This window comes from Ursus americanus, chromosome 18 (genome assembly GCF_024610735.1).
Source record: "Ursus americanus isolate L20-20 chromosome 18, mUrsAme1.1.p, whole genome shotgun sequence".
In the NCBI taxonomy this organism is placed as follows: domain Eukaryota; kingdom Metazoa; phylum Chordata; class Mammalia; order Carnivora; family Ursidae; genus Ursus; species Ursus americanus.
This window is the reverse complement of record NC_142144.1, coordinates 36,992,144-37,016,793: the sequence shown is the minus strand read 5'-3', so window position 1 is coordinate 37,016,793 and position 24,650 is coordinate 36,992,144. Positions and strand designations below refer to the sequence as shown.

Here is a 24,650-nt window from a genome sequence, read left to right as displayed (position 1 = left end):
ATAAAAATTCCTAGAAGGAATAAGTGAACATGTGCTGACTAGATTCTTGCTCCTCATGAGCACAAAGGAAATACTGTTAAAATTCAACTGCAAAATTGACTTTATTCAACGGTTAGTGAATCCAGCAACATCCTCCGAAGAGCTATACAAAACGAAAGGCTTTTATAGACTCGAAGGGGGTGTGAAAAGGAAATCTCCAACAGAGTGGATTGTTTCACACAAAGTCACCTTCCTGTAGAAGGGGCCTATCAGGCAGATTCACCATATAAATGCTGAATCAGGTAATTCCAGATTGGTTAAAAATCACAGTCCTGGGACAGGCTGAAAATGCAATTTGGGTAGGTATTAAATCGGTTCGCTGATGTGGGCCTCAGCACAAGTGACTCCATTTTAGACCTGTTTTATTTAATTGTAAGAGCATGAACGGGTGGGGAGAGGCAAAGGAAGAGGGAGAAGCAGACTCCCCACTAAGTTAAGCCCCACACAGGAATCGATCCTAGAATGGGATCATGACCTGTGCTGAAGGCAGACGCTTAACCAACTAAGCCACCCAGGAGCCCTCAGCCTGCTTTATTTTTAACAGTATTGGCTCAACTGCCTATTCATGAGGTCATGGGCTAAATACAAAATCCCAATTTCTTGAAGACATTTCTAAGGGATTTTAGCATAAGTTGTTTCTTTTTTCCACCTTAAACTTTTTATTTATGTGAAAACTTATTTTCACTGGGATGGGAGACCAGAATTCATGTGAATTCATGGATTCGTGGCTATCTATGTTTAACTCAAAATGACAGCAAATGACATTCTGTCAAAAAGCATGTTTAAAGATTTACTTGGGGGTGGGGCGCGAATGTGTGCATGAGCAGGGGGAGGGGCAGAGGGAGAGGAAATCTCAAGCAGCCCATGCTCCGCACACAGCCGGACGCGGAACTCAAACACACGACCCTTATATTATGATCTGAGCCGAAATCAATAGTCGGACGCTCAACTGACTGAGCCACCCAGGCTCCCCCCAAAAGCTGCAGGTTTAATGGCAAAAGGAAAAAAAAAAGCTTTGGGAATATGACTGAGGAAAAGTCGTTTCTTAGTGCTGCCAAGGATTAATTCAGCTAATATTGAACATTATTGTGCCAGGCAAAGGATCAGGCTATATTTCAATCGAAGGTAAATTATAACAATTTTTTTAAAACTTAAAAACTTTCCCCATTAGTTTGTACCTCATAAAGGCTAAAATTAAAAGGCAGAAGAGGCCTACACAAACAAGGTCTCAATTTCTTTAAACCCCGCACAGCACCTTCAACATCGACATCAGTGCACTGAATACATCTTTGGTTGAAACATAAAAGCCACCCGTGTTGATAAGTATTTTCAAGAATTTTGTTGGCTTTTTTTCTTTAACTGGTAAGGATGCACATAGAAAAAAAAAAAAGACTTCCCTAAATCTCCGGTCCTTTTCTAATTTCCTTCAGAACGATAGCAATTTTCAATGCCAAAATTTCGGATGCCAAAACTGAATTCTCATAATGGATCCTGCAACTAGTTCTACCTGAAGATGGAGATGATAGTCCCTGGAGCTGGCCAGAACACATGAGAAGGCACAGCTAAGAAGAGTGAGTGGGCAATGAGGGCAATGAAATGAGATAATCTATGAAACATCCGACCTTTTTACATTCAATATATCTTTCTAAATAGGAATGGACTTCCTGCTGTACTGGGATTAATAATGTTATGTCCCACCCTCCTCACTTGATTCTAAGTAACTATGTTAACTAGATGAGCACTTACATACATTTAAAAACAAAGCCTCCAAAAGGGTAAAGTTTATTAACATCTAAAAAAAAAAAAAACGGAACAGCAAAGAGCTACTGAATATGGGAGAGTTACTTATAAGTTTTACCTCAGGAGGTACATTTTAATCATTTCAAATCAAAGTACAGTTTTCTTCTAGAAAGAGCAGTTACTTCACTCTTCAGGTAGAAGACTATTGAAAACATAAAGTCACTGCCCCAATTAGAAACAGATAAACGAATACCTTAAAAATATATATAAAAGGGTAACTGCTACTTGAACATGAATTTTCACAAAATTATTCTTGTTCCTAATTCAGACAATTGCTTAGAAAAGGTAGCCTTAAAAAAAAAAAAGCAAAAAGCAATACATGAATATGTCTTCACTTAAGTACATGCTCTCAACCAGGTTTTAAAAGAAAAGTGAAAATTAGGGTTTCCAGAGCTTTAGGAGTCCATCCTCACTGTAGGTAGCAATCAGGTTCTGATGAGGGTGGTGTGCGATACCAATCACGTCCTTCTCGTGAACCTGGGAAAAGTAAAGCACTGGGTTAAAGGATATAGGTCGATAAAAAACACCCTGAAGAGGCTTCCAGAGCTGAGTGGGAGGAAGGAAGAGTGAAGCTTCCACTTCTCACCAAAGAAACCGAACCTAAGGCAGCCTCGAAGAGGGCTAAACAAACGAAAACAAATGAGGCTGTCACACCGCTAGTTCACATTTTTTGTACTGTTTTCACGTGTAAATAATGCTTTGTCCCAAATCACTTTTACATTACAGCTGATCCTACTCACCATCACTATTTCGTAAATTCTAGGCCAAGACAGTGGCTAAGACCAAATGGAATCATCAACTCAGTGAACTTGTATTTTCCAGACCCCTCAGCTAGGCACTCCTGAGATCTGTACGGGGGCCTGACAGGGTCGGTGCATCAAAAGCTCACTCAAGAATCAGGTGAGACCAAGAGATGATTTTCTAACATGGGTATGTATATAATTTTTTTTTATATGTTCACCATACCGCTTCTTCCTGGACCACAGAAAACTACATTTTCCCTGTCCCCCTTACATTTAGTCAGCCACGTGAATGAATTCTAACCAAAAAAACAATGAGGAACAAAGTAACATAAGCCACTTCCAGATGTGAGTCTTAAAAACATCCAGTATAGCCCTCAACTAGTTTTTCTCCTCCTGAGATCTTGGAAGCCACATATTCCAAATGACACAATTAAAAGATGGAGGAAGACTATCTAAGTCCTATCACATTGTGACATAACAAGAAATAAGTGTATGTCTGTCGCTCTCTGATCCCACCAGGGAGGATACGGCTAACCTAGCTAGCTAGCCAGGCATATCACCTTTCTTATTCTCTGCTTTATGTACACCCATCCTATTCACTTGAAGCTGAGCGCTCACTGAAGGATGACCTTCCCTGAGAGAGGAGGTTAATTCCATACCATTACTTGTGGGCCCTTTATTTTATTTAGTGATAAAATGTTTACATTTTTTATACCAAGGTTCACACAGCAGTCTGGAAAAGGTTTACTTCAGAGTTCAGAAAAACACAAGTATTAATGAAATTTCTTGAGATGGCCTTAAGTCAGTAATACTCACTGTCAAAGTTCTCTCCAGTTTGCCAGTGACTGTGCTAAAACAGTAGAGCACAAAGTCCTCCCCGACACAGTAGATCCATTCACCGCGGGGAGACAGGGCACAGCAAACAAAATCCCCACCTTCTCTCTTACCAGAGCTGAAGCTCCTGACAATCTACATCATACCAGACCCCAAGGCAAAAACAAAACATCGGATTAGCAGCGGTTCTAAAGCAGCAGTTTTAACTAACATCTTTGCATTATTAATTTTACATTTTGATTTACTGACATTTATAATTAGATCACCAATTATACTCATCGTGCACTAAATCCTCCTGCCTGGGAAATAGTCCACGGATAAGTTATCTAAACTTCATCATATATCCCAAGTTACCAGCCCTGCTCCTTAGTCTACTGAGTCATTTTACCCTGAAGCAAATTCATTATCACCCAAACTTTCTAAATCAAAATACTACCAGTTTTCAATGTTCTGTGGACTTACACCCCACTGTTTCCTCTTTCTAACAGAATGGGATGCTTTTCTCATGCAAGATGGAACTCTGTCTCCAAAACCTTGCTTTTGCTCTATTTTACACACATCATCATAAATCAAACTGAGTGAAACCAATCTCAAGAGGTTAAAAGGTTACATACCATATGATTCCATTTTTACACCATTCTCAAAATGACAAAATAATGGAAAGCAGATCAGTGGTTGCCAGGGGCTAGGGATGGGGGGAAGGTTTGACTATAAAAGTGTAGCATGAGCGAGTTCCTCTGGGGATGATGAAACAGTTCTGTATCCTGACTGTGGTGGTAGTTACGAAAATCTATGCATCTGATAAAATTTCATGGTACCTGCTGCCTCAAAATGAACTAATGTAAAGACTAGTGCAATCCAAAAAAGGTTTGTATTTGAGTTAACAGTATTGTATCAATGTCGATTTCCTGGTTTTGATCATTGTACTATGGTTACATATGATGCTATCATCAGGGAAAGGGTGCATACCCAGGCACTCTTCATCCTGAACCAGCGGAAAACTAGGAAGTGGGCAACTGCAGCTGTTATGCAGGGGCCCAGGAGATAGTGCAGACCAGCCATCTCAACCATGGGCTCTTTTTTTGTAAGCTAGTTTAGTTAGCTCAGTCAGTCTGTCTATTTAATCTCTATACCCAACGTGGAGCTTGAACTCACAGCCCCAAGATCAAGAGTTGTAAGCTCTTCCAGCTGAGCCAGCCAGGTGCCCCTCAACCATGGGTTCTAAACTACAAATTTATCAGTTGTAAGGACTAATGGAATGGAGAGACGGTTCCAAACACCAGCCCCTGGCTCTTCTCCATGCTCAGCAGGATCCCCAAGGGCCCAAGCCAACATTTCAGTAGCACCACAACATATTCCCAGGGCTTGAGACCTTAATCTTGACACTCCTAATGTCCCTGGTGCTACAAAAGTGAGGTTCCTTGGGAACACACAAGTGCCCCAATTACAAATACAGATCCTGAAGACACTTTTGCCCTTCTATGAGAGTTCTACCTCAGATCGTGTGGTAACCAAAGATGTACTGAGTTAGTAATCCACATACTGTAGCTCCCTTACTCAGACAGGGATTGTTAACAACACAGGTTTGGGGGCGCCTGGGTGGCGCAGTCGTTAAGTGTACTGCCTTCGGCTCAGGGCGTGATCCTAATGTTCTGGGATCGAGCCCCACATCAGGCTTCTCCACTAGGAGTCTGCTCCTTCCTCTCCCACTCCCCCTGCTTGTGTTCCCTCTCTCACTGGCTGTCTCTGTCAAATAAATAAATAAAATCTTCAAAAAAAAAAAAAAAAAAACCACCACAGGTTTGAACTGCGCATGTCCTCTTAGATTTTTAAATTTAATGTTTGTTGGTTGGTTGGGTTTTTTTTCGTAATCTCTACACCCAGCATGGGGCTCAAACTCACGACCCTGAAATCAAGAGTCACATGCTCTTCTGCCTGATTTGGCACCCCATGGATTTTTTAAAAAATAAATACAATATGTCACTGTAAATGTATTTCCTCTTCCTTACAATTTTCTTGATAACATCTTTTCTCTAAGCTTACTTTATGGTAAGAACACAGTATATAATACATATAACATACAAAATACATGTTAATCAATTGTTTATGTTATCGGTAAGGCTTTCAGTCAACAGTAGACTATTAGTAGTTAAGTTTTGCGGGGAGTCAAAAGTAATATGCCAATTGCTGCCCAGGGGGTCAGTGCCCTTAACCCCTGTATTGTTCAGGGGTCAACTACATACGGTTTTTGGAGTGATGAACCCATATTTGGTTACTGGAAGGGCCCACAGGATCTGTGCAAAGGCACTTAGCACTCACCTGCCCCTGCATGTTCATGATGACCACTGTATTTGATCTGTTACACACCACAAAGTGCTCTGGATTTTTAGGAAGCAGGATCACACTGTTGACAGTGATATCTGTCCCCGCAGTGCTGCCCAGGGATTTAAAGGTATTTGAACATTCTGTGGTCTTCATATTCCAGATCTAGGACACAAAAATTTAAGGCATTAACATATTTTGGGTATAAGAATTTCTAAAGTTTGGGGATTAAAAAAATGAAAATTTGATAACTAAAAACAAATAAAACTGACTCAGAAAAAAAAGCTTCTTGATTTTTAGTCCTATCAAATACCTAGCTTTGCTATTACATAGTAAGCACTTATCATGTTTGCTGATTAATTGGTATCAACAAAAGTCACAAAGCTATAAGATAAAACCTTTTAAAATCTATGATCTTTTCTTACAAAATTTTCCTAATGAGCTATATATCTTTAAAATTTACTATGTATCAACACTGCTACTGTCAAATAACCAGAAAGCTACCCTTATCTGGACTTCAAAATAAAATGTGGGCTTTTTAGAATTATATGCTCAGGACTCTATCCTGAGATTCTGATCTGACAGCTCTGGGGTGGGGCATAGGCATGTCCATTTTTAAAAAGCTCCACAAATGATACCAGCAAACAGCCTGAACCACTGAACAGAAGCCACAGTGTTGACGCACGCATGAGGATCCATGAAGCAGAAGTCACTCCTGGCCATGTGTATTACCTCTCCTAGCCCAACATCTCTTCGGTAATTGTCCCCACCCTCATGCTTTTCACCTTGCCCTTCTGGGCTGTTATGAACTGACGGGGTTAAATCAGACATCAGTTATTGAAATCTGAGCTGTGCTTAGAGAAGGAATGGACCGAATCTTGCATGGCATTGTCTGGACCCCATTCACTTAATGAGGTGTGTATATATATACACACACAAAAGGCTTAAAGGCACGGACTGTGTTGTTTCCTTTGTGCTTTCAATATAGCCTAGCACAAAACGGATGCTGAATACCTATAAACAGGAGGAAATAACTGCCCCACTAATTGCCCCAGTGTTTATTTTCCTAATTTATACTATCATCTGCCCCAATCTCCTCTCTAAAGCCCAATTGCCTTCAGGAGAGAAATGAACTTTTTAGTGAAGAGTTCTAAGGCTCCCAGTATTTTCTGTCCAAAAACTCAGTGAGATGCTTTACCTGACTCATTGAAGAACTAAAGGAAAAGACCACAAAACAAAGAGGGATAGACACGCCACCTCCCATTGGCATATTACAGGTTGTAAGGCCCATATACAAAGCACAAAAAGGGCAAATCCCATGACTAAAGTACTAAGAGCTCTGTGTATCTCCCCAACCAACCTGAGGAAGACTTTCCTACCCTCAGAGTCCTGGTTCAATTCCCAAGCCAGAACCAGCAATTTCTGAGGGTGGTCTTTTAGGCATTTGTGTTAAAATGCTTAGGTCTTTTGCAACAAACTACACACATACATAAGGCAATTTAAAAGCAGGTCCAGGGTGCTTCGCTGGCTCAGTCGGTTAGGCAGCTGCTTTCGGCTCAGGTCGTGATCTCAGGGTCCTGGGATCGAGCCCTGCATTGGGCTCCCTGCTCTGTGGGAAGCCAGCTTCTCCCTCTGCAACCCCCCCCCGCCCCGGTCTCTCATGAATAAATAAAATCTTTAAAAAAAAATAAAATATAAAATAAATTTTAAAAAGTAGGTCTAGAAAGTAAATGGATTATCTCAAAGATCTCCAGCGATTTTCTATTTGGACTTCTCATCTCTTCTAGGAAATGAGGCCTGCTATTAAAATAACTAAACCTCTTAAGGTGCTGAAGATCCACTACTTTCAGCTGACAGCTGAGGACAGTAAATGAGTATTTGAGAGAGGGCTAAGTTTTACTCTGCACCTTTCCTGCCCCTCTATAAATGCTGTTGGGAAGGCCCCTAAATGTGGAGGGTCAGGGGTGGGGTGAAACTGTGCAACAAAAGAGATCTATTTATCTGGCCACTAAGCCCTTTGTAAACTTGACTATTGTGGGTGAACCATGCCTGTATCAAGATAGACTTTAACCACTATAAATGGGGCATGACTTAAGTATAGACCTCTACACCCTTCCTCTTTTCCTACACATGATAAAGTCTGTTTTGATGTTGTAAGTTTGAAAGCCAAGGTCAATAGGGATTCACAAAAGAATATTACTGTCTCAGGCTCACCTCATTTACAGCTAAAACAGCTAGTAAAAAAGTTTACTCCACCATAATCATCAACATTATCACCACTGAAAACTCTTAAAAGGACAAAAATAGAAACCCCAAAACAGACCAGTAGCAAATACTTAACCTTTACAGTGCCATCAGAGGATGCACTAATAATATAATGTCCATCTTGTGTAAAAGTTGCTTCATTAACAAAGGAGGAATGGCCACGAAATTCCTTCAATGTTTTCCCAGATTTTAAACCATGAATTCTATCACAAACAAAAAGAAATGAACAATTAATATTTTACAGACTGCAGGGCACCTGGGTGGCTCAGTCAGTTAAGTGTCTGCCTTTGACTCAGGTCATGATCCCAGGGTCCTGGGATCAAACCCCACTTCAAGCTCCCTGCTCAGTGGGAAGTCTGCTTCTCCCTCTCCCTCTGCCCTTCCTGCCCACTTGTGTGTTCTCTCTCGCTCACTCACTCTCTCACAAATAAATACAATCTTAAAAAAAATAGTTTATAAATAATATATATTCTACAGACTGCAGTTGGGACCAGATGTTAAGTATGCTTCAGTGAATTACAGAAGCTCAAGGTATAATATCAGGTGAAGAAAGAGGACTATGCAATTATGCATGCAGTGTAATTTTCATTATGTCAAACAAAACCAAAACAAAAGCTTGGCACAGAGACTGGAAGAAAATATGCCAATAATAACATAGGCTTCTGTTCAGGGACAGACTTCTAGGTCTTGGCTATATTTGTAATATGTCCTCTACGGTGCTTCTGATGCAGGTGGATCAAAAAATCACATTTTGAGAAACATGAAACACTGCTATAATCCCTTCCTCATCTCTCTTCTGGGTAGACTCAAATGAACAAAATAATAATGAGGTCTCACATACACTCACTCTTCATATAACACCATCCTGGTGAAAGCATAAAGGAATCACGAGTACCTCCCTCCAGTGCTTCATCATAGCAAACCAAGCAGAGGAGTTTGGGGATTCTTACTTACCTAATCGTCTGGTCAAAAGAGGCACTAAGGATCTGACTGCTATCCTTAGAAAAGCTTAGACAGGTAACACCTTTACTGTGTGCCCTTTCAAATCTCCTTAAACATTGTCCACTCTGAATCTTCCATACCTTTATAAAAAAAATAGTAAAAGCGTGTAAACAGAATCCCACTCTAGCCTGCAGACCAAGCAAGATGCAATGCTCAGTAGTGTACTAAAACAGCATTAAAAATGTACACTAATAGCTGAATATGGCTGCTTCACAGAGTGCAGTAACTGAATCCGCTGAAACTGAAACCTCTTTCCTTATAAATTATTGAAACAAAAATTTACACTCAAACTTCACTTAGCAGAGACCACTTCTGTATTTTATCTAGCCCAGGGTGTTTTACCAGCAATTAAATACAAACCACAGCTCATCAACTGCAGACCATCCCATTCCCCCCCGCAAAAAAAAACCCCAAGTACAACACATCATATAAGGAGAGCCAGGGTGGGACAACAGAAAGGGCATGAGGAGCAGATCTGAATCAGAGTCCCAATCTATCACTTACCAACTCTGTGACCTTCAACTGATTATTAAACCTCCCTAGGCAGAATTATTAGGATTAAACAAGAAAAAGTAAATTAGCATAAAGCTGATGCTCAACAAACAGCAGCCGTTACTAAGCTATCACATGTCACTACTTCACTGCAGAAGTCTCAAAATGTCTACAGATAAAAGTCTGTGCCACTAATAAATACCTTGATTTTTCCATCTTGGGCCCCAGTTGCTAACATTTCTGTATCTCTGCTGAAACACATGCAGAGGACAGCATCATCCATCATCATAAAGTTATCCTGGGCCTGGTATTTAAGATCCTAAACGAAACAAAGATAAGCAGTTACCAAAATAACACAAAACCCCCAGTTACGCCAGATTTCTATAAACTCACTAAAAGCAGAATAACGGACTGGGCCCACTCTAAATTTCCAAAGCAAATACTAATGCCATGTACACATGTTCCTAATGAACAACTGATAGTGCTGGGAATAAGTAATTTTACACACTTCAAATTAATACTCTAAAAAATTCCAATCTAACACCCTACATCTTTTGCTTACTGATCTTTTTTCTATGCAAATTCCCCTACAATTCCACATTGTATATTTTTAATGTATCTGAATTTATTTTAGGGGTATGATGTGAAAAACCAATAACTTGTCCAAATTGCCAGCTACTTTTCCTAAAACCATATATTGACTAATCTACTTAATTGTGATGTGTCTTTTATCAACCATTACTGTTCGGAACAAAGTATCTTTATCTTTTACTAATTACAAAGTAAGACTGTGTCATGGTTTAAAAAAAAGCAAACTATAAGGAAATATATGAAGAGGAAAATGAAAACCACTCATGAATTCACTACCCATGGAGTGGAAGTTAGTATTCTATGATAAAGACTGTATTTTAAATCAGTGGATAGTCAATAAATACCTATTTAGGAAAAAAACTAAGTTGAATCTACACCAACTTCATCCCTCTAAACAAATTCCAATGGATCAAAAATTAAACATAGGGGCGCCTGGGTGGCTCAGTCGTTAGGCGTCTGCCTTTGGCTCAGGGCGTGATCCCGGAGTCCTGGGATTGAGCCCCACATCAGGCTCATCCACTGGGAGCCTGCTTCTTCCTCTCCCACTCCCCCTGCCTGTGTTCCCTCTCTCGCTGGCTGTCTCTGTCAAATAAATCAATAAAATCTTAAAAAAAAAAAAAAATTAAACATAAAATGAAACATGAAAGCATTAGAAGTTACAGAAGAAAAAGATGGATAAATATGATACAAAAAAATTAAGTCTATAAAACAAAATGATAAGCAATGTCAAAAGCCTCAGTCAAAATTGAAAAATATTTGCAATACATATTACAAAGATTGATATCCTCAAACTGTTCCTAAAAATCAATAAGAATTCAAAAGAAAAATAGGCAAGGATATGAAGACTTCACAGAATAGGAAATATTGGTGGCTTTTCACATATAAAAAGATATTCAACTTCATTCATAATAAGAGAAACAATTAGTACTACAATTACCTTAAATTAGAAACAGTAAGTCATTGCTTACCTGTATCTAGAAATTCCAGGAAGGTTACATAAGAAACTGATAACCCTGGCTAGACCAAGGAAAAGAACTGACCAGCTGAGGGACAATGATAGGTGCACGACTCTTTTACTGAATAACTTTTCTATTTTATAAAATGTATCAGATGGGGGCACCTGGGTGGCTCAGTCGGTTAAGTGACTTCGGCTCAGGTCAAGATCTCAGTGTCCTGGGATGATCTCAGTGTCCTGGGATGGAGCCCTGCATCTGGCTCTGCACTCAGCAGGGAGTCTGCTTCTCCCTTTCCCTCTCCCCCTACCCCTCCTCCTGCTCATGCTCGAGCTAGCACTCATGCACATTTAAGTGTGCTTCTCCCTCTCAGTCTCAAATGAATATTATCTTTAAAAAAATGCTGTATCAGATGTACATATTATTTATTTAAAAAATAAACTGACACTGTAAAAATAACAGATAATTTAAAAACAAAAAATAGCTAATTCTCCCATTAGAAAAGCTAATATATTTTAAATACTTTACCTTCCTGATTTTTCCAGTCGTAAAGTTCCAGACTTCAATGAATCCATCAACAGACCCAGTGACCAAATACTGACCATCTGGAGAAAATCGAGCACACTCCACATGTGATTTCTGACCAAACTGTTTCAAATGAAACAATGAAACAGATCCATTTTTATCTACTGACCTTAAAACAATTTCCATTTTAACCTTTTGAGAAATCCTGCCCTAGTACAAAGTCATAGCTAGCCTATGTTACGGAGTATTGGAGGGGTATTTCTGTATCTGGACACAAAGACAATGGATATATTTTCTCTGACCAGTTTTAGGTCAGGGTTCTCAGTTTAAACTAGTTTTTTTAATGTGAAATTGGTATTTCCAAAGCAATGTTAAAGAACTATTTTAGCACTGGACTTGGAACAAATAATCCTATTAAAATACTCAGTAAGTTTTTACCTGAAGCAGCTACTATTAGTATGACTTTCACACTCAGTATGAGATAATGTATTGTACATCTAGGGGAAAACAATTCATTTTTCCAAAATAAATGTGTTTTCCTATACTGTTTTATAAACAAATTTTCCCTCCTGTTTCTTTTCATGACCTTCATTTAATCACGTGATAACGTGTGGCTGACTGACTCGAGAACTAATTAGAGCTGACAGGCTACTTGCCTAGGAGATGTATCCTGAGCATTTACCAGCAATGATGTTCCAAATAACAGATGAAAACTACAGAACATTAGACAAATGAGAACAGAGAAAAGCTCTATTATGAATTTCATTTTAAATGCCAGAAAAGTGTTTATAAAAGAAAATCTTAGCCCAGCAGCATAATTATAATGGATTTCTATCTGTCTCAAGGCTTCAGCCAGGTAACTATAATAGTGCTACTCAGAAATATCTTTACATGTGAATCAAAACATATAATCCAGAAAACATAAATTCAAAGTTCTAAGCCAAAGTCCAAGATTTGAGGAATATGAAATATTTCAAAATCCATAAATTCAGTAAGAGCACAAACCCAGAGAGAAACTAATACAAAGGAGATGCTAAAGTAGCAAATATGCTTGTAATTCTGGGAATTGCAGAAATTACGTGACTGTGCTTTTTCCTAGAAAAGTCTCAGATTAAAAAATAAACAAAAAAACCGCAAGAACCAGCCATGAGATGATAAAATTATTTTCCTCAAACACCACACAAGCCTGCTTTACAATCCATGCCTGGTACATGTAACAGGCAAAAAAGCAATGTTGAACAGGATGAATACACAGAAAGTTCAGTAAGTTCCAGGCTTAACCAAAGAGCTAACCATTCTTTATTCAGAAGGAGGTGCAAGGGCAGAGGATGGGCCAGCTGCCAAATTTATGGATATACATCTGAGGTGTGCCACTGCCAGACCCCAGGAGGAACCCAGCGGTCACGACCAGCAAGCTGAATGTTTTCAGAGCAGGAGAATGAGCTCTGCTCCCCCCAAGCTCCTGGCACACAGTCTGGCTGAGCAAGCACAGAGTCCTCAACAGATTAGCAAGTGGCTGAGTATCTGAGGATCCTACCTTAATATGCCTGCTCAGCTGTGTAGGAAACTTTTCTTCTTCTACATCTTTGACAGCTGCTTTGCCTCGGAACAAATCTATGGTCATGCCAGGAGGAAGCAACCCCTGGTGCTGCTGCCACTTCAGTGCCTGTAAGCAAAGAAACGTACACTAATCTGCTTGGGTGCTTCTCAGCTCTAGTCCTGATTGCTCAAAGCCAAGCCCGGAAGGATCAGGTTAACATTCACACCCAAACATCTTTGGCCATCCAAATAAAACATAACCTGTGCAACTCTGTGTGTCTTAGGAACACAGGCTGATCCCAGGGTGGAAGGAACTCTGAGAGCCAACAGGTCCATATTTCCACATCTATTTTCTTAGAGCTTTGACTTTTATTATAAACAAACTTTGGAAAACAAAAATCTCCCATAATCCCAACATCCAAATACAGCCACTGTTAGTTAGCATTTTATGTATAACTTCTAGTGTTTTCCCCCTTACCATGTTCTATATAAAATTTTATATTGTTTTCACCTCTCATCAGATCATGCGATGACGTAACTATCATTTCAAAGGCTATAAAATATACCCTACGCAGTGAATATTTAACAGTTTAATTAATATATTAATGGACAGTCATACAGCTACCAATTTTTTACGCAGCTAAATTATGCCACAACAAACACTTCTGAATGTAAGGCTTTTTCTATTTGAGGGATAATACTCACTTAGAATAGATTCCTAGAAGAATTACTGAATCAAAAAGAAGATATGAATGGTTAAAGGCTCTTGATATACACTGCCAAACCGTTTTCCCAGAAAGTTGCAACTTCAACAGTGTTTATGACTGCATTACAGGGAGCGGGAAAATCATGGATTTTGAAGACTGATGGTCCTAGGCTAGATCATTTGCCAACTCTTATTTTGACTTCCAATTTATTTCCTCTTCTGTTTACTGCTTATTTATGTTCTTTGCTCACTTATCTACTGGATTTTTACTATTTTTCCTATCAATCTGTGAGCTTTTAATGTGATCAGGGTCGGGAGTTTGAGCCCCACACTGGGTGTAGAGATTACTTAAGGGGGGAAAAAAAGTCCAAAAAAGTTAGGTAATGAGCCAAAGACCACATTAATTGTTAAGTGAGAGATCTTGGATTCTAACTACAGTAAACATTTATTTCAATGGCATGATGATCAACAGTACCTTCAAGCCATCCCAGATGGAATGATAAATTCTATAATCATTCTAATTCTAACTAACTCTAGAGCTTATGCTATTAAAAACTAGGCTATACTGCTTTTCCCAGGAAAGATGAAGGTGGCATGGCACAGCTGTTGGCACGAGCAGCTCTGTAGGCAGTCCCCAGTTCTAAGGATGTCTGATTTCTCTAGCCTGTACATATAGTTTATGTACAGGAAACAGTACCAGGAGTTCAGGGTAATTTCAGTTCCACAATTACCTGCCCCAGCAATGCCATGAGACGAGATGGAGGCACCACACTGACTTCCCCAGCTAAGGCCTGGGCAATTGCTGCTCTTCTCTTTTCTTTGCTACTTCCATCTGGGTATGCCTGAAAAAGGAGAAGGGGTAGCATCATTCTAAGAAGTGGCTCCAGGATATGAGTGTGCTTATTTAAAAACAACAATAATCATCAAGCAGAAACATTTTATTTTTTTTTAAGACTTTATTTATTTGTCAGAGAGAGAGAGCGTGCACAAGCAGGGGGAGCAGTAGGCAGAGGAAGCAGGCTTCCCGCTGAGCAAGGAGCCCGATGCCCATGGGACTCAATCCCAGGATCTTGGGATCATGACCTGAGCCCAAGGCAGACACTTCAACTGACTGAGCTACCCAGGTGCCCCAAGCAGAAACATTTAGAAAAACACACACACACAAAAAGAAACTACCTGGTTAAAGAGGGGATTAATTATATTAATTAGTTCAGACAACTTCCCAACTCTCCCCACTTGCATTTCAAAAGTATAAACTGGTAGAGAATTGAGGTCAGCCAATCCACACTGTTATTTCTGAAAGGGTCCAAGTAAACCACGTCAAAGCCAGAGTTGTCTTTCCAGTTTTCTGAAAAATCGGCAGAGCTGAGGATTCTTTTAGTAATTATTTGGTCATTTATTTCAGTCCAATGACTGCCAGCCCAGAAGTTCTTCACCACCTTAACCTGAATCCTGCCATGGTAATCTAAACTTCTTTCCTTTATCCTCATGGTTTCTGTGAGTTTACCCTAACTTTCCACTATCTAGGACCTATTAAATTCTTCCTCCTATTTAGACTAGTCAAAGGCTGGGTGAGAAACAATGAAACATATAACAAAGTTTGGGAAGAAGAAAAGAGTCTATCAGTCATCACACTCTACCAGTAAGCATAACGGGCTGAGACAAAAGCACAAGATTTCTAAGAACTAACAAAGTTGAGAGAAAACTGCACTTGTTGGGCGAAGGGACACGAATGCACAGTAAATACACTAGCAGTCAGGCAGCACTTCAAGGTCAAATAAGTACTTGGGCTAATGTGGAAATTAAAGTAAATATTTGCTTCTTTACTAATCAACATACAACCCTCTAAAATGCAGTGTGTAGGGGAGGGAAGACCTTCAAATACTCAGAAAACTGAATAAGAGTGTTCTCTTTGGCAGATGTAAATTTTAATCAACATACATAAATAGTACAGAATCATTCTCAAAAATTAAATCAAAATCAGTATCCAATAAAATGGTTAAAAAGAGAGTACATTTTTGCTTTTTTTTTTTTAAGTTAACAAGGGTTTCTTGTCATACCTCACGAGGATCAAAATAAGACCTGGCCAAGAGGTTCTCCAAATGAATATACCGCTCTGGCTGTGTTTGTTTTAACATGATCATGGGGTCAGTTTGTCTCAGGAGTGACCTGGCAGCTCCCAATTCACGCAGCTCTATTAATTCCAGAACAACCTGGAAATCGAAAAAAAATGTCTGTTTCAATGCATTCTCTTAGTACTCTTTCAGTACAATTTCTGATTCAGAAATGGCATCCCAACATGATTTCCAATATTAGGAAATATTCCTTCCTCTTTTCCCTAGCATTTTCAGGTGGACAAATGAAGCAATTATAAATGGTAACTTCAATCTTTTTTTTTTTTTTTAAGACCTTATTTATTTATGAGAGACAGAGCATGAGGCGGGGAGGGGCAGGGGAGGAGGAGCAGAAGGAGAGGGGAAGCAGATTCCCCGCTGAGTGGCAAAGCCTGACACAGGACTCAATCTCATGACCCTGAGATGATGACCTGAGCTGAAGTCGGACGCTTAACCAACTGAGCCACCCCAGTCTTTCAACTTCTGTCCTTCATTTTTATCTACCCATCTCCTCTCCTCTCAGGCTTCCTGTTCAGAATACAGAAGCTGAAGAAAACTAAAGATGAGAATATTTCCATGGGCTCCAGAGAAACCTTTCTCCAGTTAACAAAATTTTCTTTGGGGAATTACTGAACTCATGTAGGCTGTAAATAAACAAACTATCCTATTTTTATTTTAAACAACATTACATTCCTATTTCCAGAAAGCCCCATTCTGTTATTATACAAGTATATAATAACTAATTTGTATGATCTTTGTCCTGGTTTCCTGGCACAGAGCTTCTAAAAACCTTGGAATTTCCCTAATGATAAGAATATCTTCATTATTAATAAGCCCCTTGCATCACATCTGAGTTTGCGCTATGAAGATAGCTCATGGAAAGGGCTGGTTGCCAGAAAGACCAACCACATTAGAGGGCTGAGGTTTGAGCGAGCCCAACCTCTAAGGAGTGCTGGGGAGCTGAAGACTAAATGAAACCCCAATAAAAACTCCAAAGGAGATTCCTGGTTGGTAGACACATTAATAAGCCAGGTGAGATGCTCTGATTCCACAGGGAGAGAGCACTAGAAGCTCTGCACTCAGGACCCTTCTAGACCTCACCTTTATGTGTCTTTTCATTTGGCTGGTCCTGATCTGTATTCTTGATAATAAAATTGTAATCATAAATATAGCACTCTCCTGAGTTCTGTGATTCATTCCAGTGAATTATCAATTCTGAAGGGGTCATGGGGACCCCCAGATATGCATCCACTTGGTCAGAAGTGTAGGTGGCCTGAGACCCCCAAAAAGTGCAGCTTGTATCTGAAGTAAAGGGAATCTTGTGGAGGACTGAGACTTTAGCTTGCAGGGCCTGCACTAACTCCAGGTGGTTAGTGCCAGAACTGAATTATAATATATTACTTGGTATCAGAACAGCTTATTTAGTGATCACTTAAAAAATAATTTTAATTTAGGAAAATCTTGGCTTTTCAAAAAAAAAAGAGGAAAAAAACATACAAAGTAGTACTCAAGCCTTGACAGTATAAGTTTTAAGGGCTGTTACAGTCCCACAGTGCTTCAAGGAATACTCGCCGATGCTTCCCAGTGAGGGGGCCCACAATAAACCAATTCAAGGGGATCAGCATCACCTCTACTCTTACCTGTTCATAGAGGTCAATGAGGGTTTTGTCTGGCAATTTCAGAGACTGTATAGCCTGTAAAACAGTATCCCAATGCCCACTATTGATGTCAGCTACAAAACTCTCAATGCTGTCCACGGTATTCAGAGACACAGTAGTCTCTTCCTGCAAGGTGGCTAGCGCCCGGTGTAAACTGTTCTCCTTTAGGTACTGCATGATAAGACGGATCACACTGAAAAAAGAAAGCAAGTCATTTAGCTCAGGAATCATCACACACCAAAGAGTCCACAAAATAAGGCCCCCCCTGGCTTATTTCTTCTATTCAGCCATCCTCCTTTCACTATTTGCTTTCCAGTTCTTTATCATATAAGTAAAACTTTCCAAAAATCACAGAATCTCGAGGTACAAGGGACTTTGAAAATCATCCAGTCCAATCTTCACCTCAAAATTCCAGAACTGGAGTTCAGAAAGGGGAAATAATTCGCCCAGTGTCTCATAGTCAGCTAGAAAGGGAGCTGGTAACAAGGTGACTCTCTTACTTCCAAGGCCTGAGATCTTTTTATTATGCCAAATTTCTTATTAATCTGTATGATTACCGTTGAATACTTTTTTAAAAGATTTATTTATTTGAGAGAGAGAGTGTGTGAGCGCGTGGCGGGGAGAGGGAGAGAGAATCGACACAGGGCTTAATCTCACAATACTGAGATCATGACCTGAGCTTACCCAACGGAGCTCACCAAGCGCCCCTGCTGTGTACACTTTTGTGAAATATTTACACCTAGTCTAGTCATTGACACAATATACTCGAAATACTTATAGGATGATTTGGTCTATTTTTTAAATGATTAAAAAATATATGAATTGAGATTTTCTTAATGGGGATTTGTTGAACAAATAAGTAGAACTATACTGTATGTAAAACCAAAAGAAAGTAACACCTACCCATTGCCTTTATTACCAAATTTTCAGGACAAGTGAAATAAAAACATTGTGTATTCACTTTCCAAGGAAAAGAGGAGCCAGATAATTTCCAAATATTGAGAGAAGAAGCAACCACTTTCACCATGTGACAGAAAACTTTAAAGTTATTTATAGTTAAATATAGTTATTTATAGTTAAAACTTCTTGATCATGGGCTTAGTAAGGCATCTGGTGAAGAATCTGTTCATATAGACTGTAAAACTTCACTGTGCAATACTGTAATACACTGTTTTCCTTCTTTCTTTAAAAGTACCTATGTGGCTCACACTGTATTTCTTTTTTTCTTTTTTCTTTTTAAAGGTGGGGGGAGCAGAAGGAGAGGCAAATAGAGAAAATCTTAAGTCGCCTCCACACCCAGCACAGAGCCTGTTGTAGGGCTTGATCTCACAACCCTGAGATCATGATCTGAGCCGAAATCAACTGTCAAACGCTTAACCCAATGAGCCACCCAGACGCCCCTCATATTGTATTTCTTCGGACAGCAGGAGTATAGAGGGTCAGACTGTCCTGGCTGGAAGGAAGTTCAGATTGGAATTTAGTCAATTCCCTCTATCAGGGGGAAATAAAAACATAAAACAAGGAACAATGTTTACTGTTTATTATGTATTTACTATATACCAGGTATTGTTTTAAGTATTTCAGGCATATTGATTCATTTATTCCTCAAAATAATCCTATGAGGTAGGTATTACTATTATGTCCATTTTACAGATAAGGATTTGACCAAGTGACAAAGATAAATGGAAAAATGAAGGCTCAAACTGACAATGTGGCTTTTTTTTTTTTTTTTGGACAATGTGGCTCTTGAGCACACATCCCTGGATAGGAAAGCAAACACCCTCTTCTGAAAAACTCCTGCAGAAGGAAACTGATTACTGCTACTTGATGGCCCCTTTAAGAGATACTCAGGTTTAGATCCCTGCTGTTCTAGTACCTACTATCTTTCTTAGCATACTTCCATTTGCACTCCCAAAAAAGGCATCCTTCCTGTAAAAATCTCGTATTTGACACACCTCAAATCAAATTTACTTTCTTCAAACACAATGCACAGTTGACTCTTGAACATGGGTTAGGGGTACTGACCCCTGGCACAGTCAAAAATCTGCATTTAACTGCTGATTCCCCCAAAACTTAAATGTTAATAGCCTGATGTTGACCAGAAGCCTTACTGATAACATAAACAGTCAATTAATATATATTCTGTATGTTATATGTATTACACACGGTATTCTAACAATAAAGCAAGCTAGAAAAAAGAAAATCATAAGGAAGAGAACATACACTTACAGTTCTATACTATAAAAATATCCTCAGATAAGAAGACCTGCACAAAAATAGACAAGGCAAGAAACAACAATTGTTGGAGAGGATGTGGAGAAAGGGGATCCCTCCTACATTGTTGGTGGGAATGCAAGTTGGTACAGCCACTCTGGAAAACAGTGTGGAGGTCCCTTAAAAAGTTAAAAATTGAGCTACCCTATGATCCAGCCATTGCACTACTGGGTATTTACCCCAAAGATACAGACGTAGTGAAGAGAAGGGCCATATGCACCCCAATGTTCATAGCAGCAATGTCCACAATAGCTAAATCGTGGAAGGAGCTGAGATGCCCTTCAACAGATGACTGGATTAAGAAGTTGTGGTCCATGTATACAATGGAATATTACTCAGCTATCAGAAAGAACGAGTTCTCAACATTTGCTACAACATGGACAGCACTGGAGGAGATAATGCTAAGTGAAATAAGTCAAGCAGAGAAAGACAACTATCATATGATTTCTCTCATCTATGGAACATAAGAACTAGGATGATCAGTAGGGGAAGAAAGGGATAAAGAAAGGGGGGGGTAATCAGAAGGGGGAATGAAACATGAGAGACTATGGACTATGAGAAACAAACTGAGGACTTCAGAGGGGAGGGGGGTGGGGGAATGGGATAGACCGGTGATGGGTAGTAAGGAGGGCACGTATTGCATGGTGCACTGGGTGTTATACACAACTAATGAATCATCGAGCCTTACATCGGAAACCGGGGATGTACTGTATGGTGACTAACATAATATAATAAAAAATTATTAAAAAAAAAAAAAACTATTAAAAAAAAAAAAAAAAAGAAGACCTGCACAGTTCAAACCCATTTTATTTAGGGGTCAACTGTAATACATAAAGACCTAAAAGCTTTGGAGATAGGCTGGGATTTGAATCAGAGTTCTGTCACTTACTGTGACCTTCGGCAAGTCAGTTAACATCTCTGTGCCTGTTTCCTCATCTGTTAAGAAAAACACCAACCCTGTAGGGTTGACTATACTGTTTATAGCATGACTAGCATAGACAATACTCACTAAATAGTAGCTATTATTGATAATAAAACCATGTAGGGGCCCCTGACTAGTTCAGTCAGTAGAATGTGAAGCTCTTGATCTCAGGGTTGTGGGTTCAAGCCCCACTCTGGGTGCACAGATTACTTAAAAATAGAATCTTAAAAACAAACAAGCAAGCAAGCATGCAGCAGCCCAAGGATGGGAGAATGGTTGGTGTCTGCTATTTATTTAGACCCCAAAGCATGGAATCCTTTCCAACTCCTGCCCTGACTTAGTTGTCTTAGTTGCCAGCACTACTACTCTTCTTTGCTTTATTTTTCTCCATAACACTTACTACCATCTGTTCAGTCTCATATTTTACTTACTGTTTTTGTCTGTTGTAGGCCCTCCCCAATCACAATGTAGGCAAGGATTTTTGCGTTTTGTTTGCTACTGCATCCCCAGGGTCTAGACCAGTACATAGTCGAATTCAATATTTGTTGAATGAATAAACCTCCCTTCCTCCTGTGGCAGGTGTTCAGGACAAGTCCTCTCCCTTACTTACTCTAAGGACACAAATGTTCTGTCTGCAAGTTTAAATATTAAGTATGGGCAAGGGCAAGGTAGAGGGGGGGAAGTCCTTAAAAAGTTCACTAAAGACCTTCTTCAGTCATTATTCCGCCCCCCCACACACACACACCCCCCAAGTCAATCACTCTTCTGGCCCAATCTTCAGATTCTGGCTCTCCTCGGTAGCTACAGAGAACTCTCTGACCAATCAAAATTCAGCGCCAGATACTGCTTGATAAAACAGCTAATCGTTCATTCATTCCAAAAGTATGAGCCTCTACGGTGTGCTAAGCACTGAGACTATAAGGAAAGGGAGCTCCTAGGCGCCTACACAGGCCAGTAGGGTGGGCAGAGAAACGCAAAGGGGCCATGTAAGCACAGAGGAAACGAATCACACTGTTTAAGGGGCAGCGGGAAGAGAAGGAAGCTTAGAACCCAAGCTCCCTTGTGCAAGTAATCAGACTGAAGTCCAGAATGGATGGGCAATTTGATCAGTCTCAGAACGCGCCAGGAGTCGGCGATGGCTAGAACTCAGATCTTCAAGGCCTATCCTTCCTCCTGGCCCAGTGCAGTCTCCCATGGGGCTTTGGGCTTCTCGTCCGCTACTTTCTAGTGGGCCCGCCTCCGAGGTAGCCAGATCCAAGAAGCTTCTTTGTGGGCAAGGAAAAGCCCTCCACTCCCTAGGCTCACAGACGCCTCCCCCTGAGCATCTTCCACTTCACACCCTTCACCTCCCCGCCCCCGCCACTTCGCGAACTTCCGCCACCGCAGGACTCACTCGGAGGACTCGATTTCGATCGACATAGTGATATCTCCACAGGGGCACAAACCAGTCCACTCTTAGGCCCAGTCGCGCAACACACCAAATACACCTCCCGCGGCCGCCTTACACCACTTCCGCTCGACGTCCGACGCCCGCTCCGGAGACGGCGTATACGACAGAGGGGCGTGGAGTGCGTGAGGGGCGGAGCTTCGGGCGGCAGTTGGGAGTTCTGCGTCTGCGCGCCTGCTGTGCCTGCTCCGCCTACTCCGGAAAAGGGTTCTCCCATCTCCTCCCTGAAGGAAAACGGCTCAGAAGCGCTGGTTCGGAAGTTTTGCTTGCGTTTGACACTGTTAACTAGGTCTAATGATTGGATTGAATTCACAATACCTAACTGGGAGATTAATACATTCGAAACCAGTGGAACACTAGCCAACATTTGCAGGAAGAGTTAAGTGAGAAGAAATAAACAGAAAGATGGATTTAAAAGAGTAATAAGACTTTGAAGCCAAACAGTTTGATCAGCCTAATTATGAAAAGTTGGGGACATAGTTGAGATTTGCATACCCACTTCTTGGAAAGAACTAAAGTATTTATAGCATTTCAAACTATTTAGTTTAAAACAGTTTCGCTGCAGGGATAGGTTAGTAAAAAAATAATGAAACCAAATGCAAATGTTCAAAGGGAGACTTGAGACTCCTTTTTAGACTTCATACCATACATTATTAAATTAATAGAGACGAATGGAATGTAGAGATGTCAATGAATTTCATAAAAGCTAGGTTTTTTTAAAATATTGCCGTTCTATACAAATTTTTAAAAAAAATATTTGCAGCAAAGCGGTAGGAAATCTATGTTGTGAAAACTACATATTGAAATGATTTATTTGGAGATTTCCTGTCGGCTTTCAGTCTTATCTGATACTGTCCCCAAAGGTCTGCACGCAGTTTCTCTCTAGCGTCTGCTTCTTTTTTTCAAATCTTTGTCTATTTCCCATCAACTCTTGAAGGACGTGGTCTTCAAGTTCACAAAGGTCTTAGAAACTAAATATTTGCTGCGACATGCAGTGAGATAGCTAGATAGGTGTGTGATTTCTGAGATTCTTCCACTATCCCATCCCATGACACACATAGATTATTACATCTTCCTTGAAAAGAGCCAGCTCATTTGCAACAATAGCATATTCATTATCTCCACCTAGTATTTGTCATGTTATTTTTGCTTTGATCAAGGCTATTTCCCTATTTCACTTACACAAATAAGTCTTCTCTATAATTATTTAACCACATGTTTTATTCTAGTGTCCACTGCACCTCTGCTTTCATTTTAAATGGAATGGCTTCTCTTCTTATAACTCCTGTTAAATCTTTAGGCCCAAGGATTTAAATATTGATATACATAGTACTATATTTTATAACAATTTTTTCATATGTATTAGGCATTATGTTTATTGTTTTCATTATCTATATGAGTAGATTATATTATCTAAGAATTTCAAGATACCAAAGGGAATGTTACCAAATATCTGGAGGGCCTTGAGCATAACAGTACTTGAGAACATATAGGGAAGATCTCCATCACAGATAGTTCCAACATAATGACTCCAATCTCTTATTATTTTTCTTACTCTTTTTAACCTTGGGAAAATATCATAGAAATAATACTTATTATGAAAAAAAACCATTTATGTAAAGTGAGGTAATTCCTTTGGTTCGACCTTAGTTTCTTTTTATTCAGTCATTTACAGGTACAATTAAATTAGTTGTTTTTCCTCTAAAAAATAGCATGTATTATATTACCCTATTTTATGAAAGCACAGGTCCACAATTCCTTACCTAAAATTCTGAAATCTAAAAAGCTGTGAAAATTAAAGGTATTTTATAAGTTACTTGGCAGCACAACCTGCCCTGAATTTAAGTAAGGCTGTTTGCAATTTTTTAAACATCTTTTAGTGTGAATATTCATATGCAGAAATGTTAACATATCTAATTATGGAGTACTGCCTAGAGCCTCCTGGGAGATAAAAGATATACAGCATATAAACCATACTATCTTACCAAAATATAAAAAAATTCTAAAATCCAAAACAAGTCTAGCCTCACTATTTTCAGAAAAATTGTGAGCCTCTTCTACCTATCTATCCTATCTAGGTATTTATCTCATCTTCTATTGTATATATATGTAAAGGCTCTTTGAAGTGATATTCACCTAACATCATCTGGGTGATAAGATTTGGACTAATATTTTATTCTCTTCATTTTTCTGCATCATTGAAATTATTTTTAATAAGCATGTAAAATATGTTTTTGAATTTCAAGAAGTTACAGTACTTAAAGGTGCAGATATCAGTTATCTGAAAATTTAACTTATATGGAAAAATTCAATCTCTGATAATTCTAATTTCAGAGAAATAAAAATTGCTTCTAAACTAAAAAAAAAGGTGTGTGGGACAGCAAGAGGTGGGAGGGTGAGCATAAACTGTATTCTACCTACACC

General features: G+C 39.5%; 1 protein-coding gene across 1 annotated transcript; it reads right to left on the bottom strand.

The window, feature by feature from the left end:
• Nucleotides 1-1,804: 1,804 nt before the first annotated feature.
• SMU1 (SMU1 DNA replication regulator and spliceosomal factor) lies at nt 1,805-22,331 on the bottom strand. Its single transcript, XM_045780285.2, has 12 exons — nt 22,173-22,331; nt 17,566-17,776; nt 15,872-16,024; nt 14,543-14,653; nt 13,104-13,232; nt 11,570-11,689; nt 9,700-9,816; nt 8,958-9,085; nt 8,080-8,206; nt 5,736-5,903; nt 3,399-3,551; nt 1,805-2,316 (listed from the first exon to the last, which is right to left on the bottom strand). Exons 1-12 carry the CDS (start codon nt 22,196-22,198, stop codon nt 2,218-2,220), a joined length of 1,542 nt encoding a protein of 513 aa, XP_045636241.1. The 5' UTR covers nt 22,199-22,331; the 3' UTR covers nt 1,805-2,217.
• Between the last annotated feature and the right edge of the window lie 2,319 nt (nt 22,332-24,650).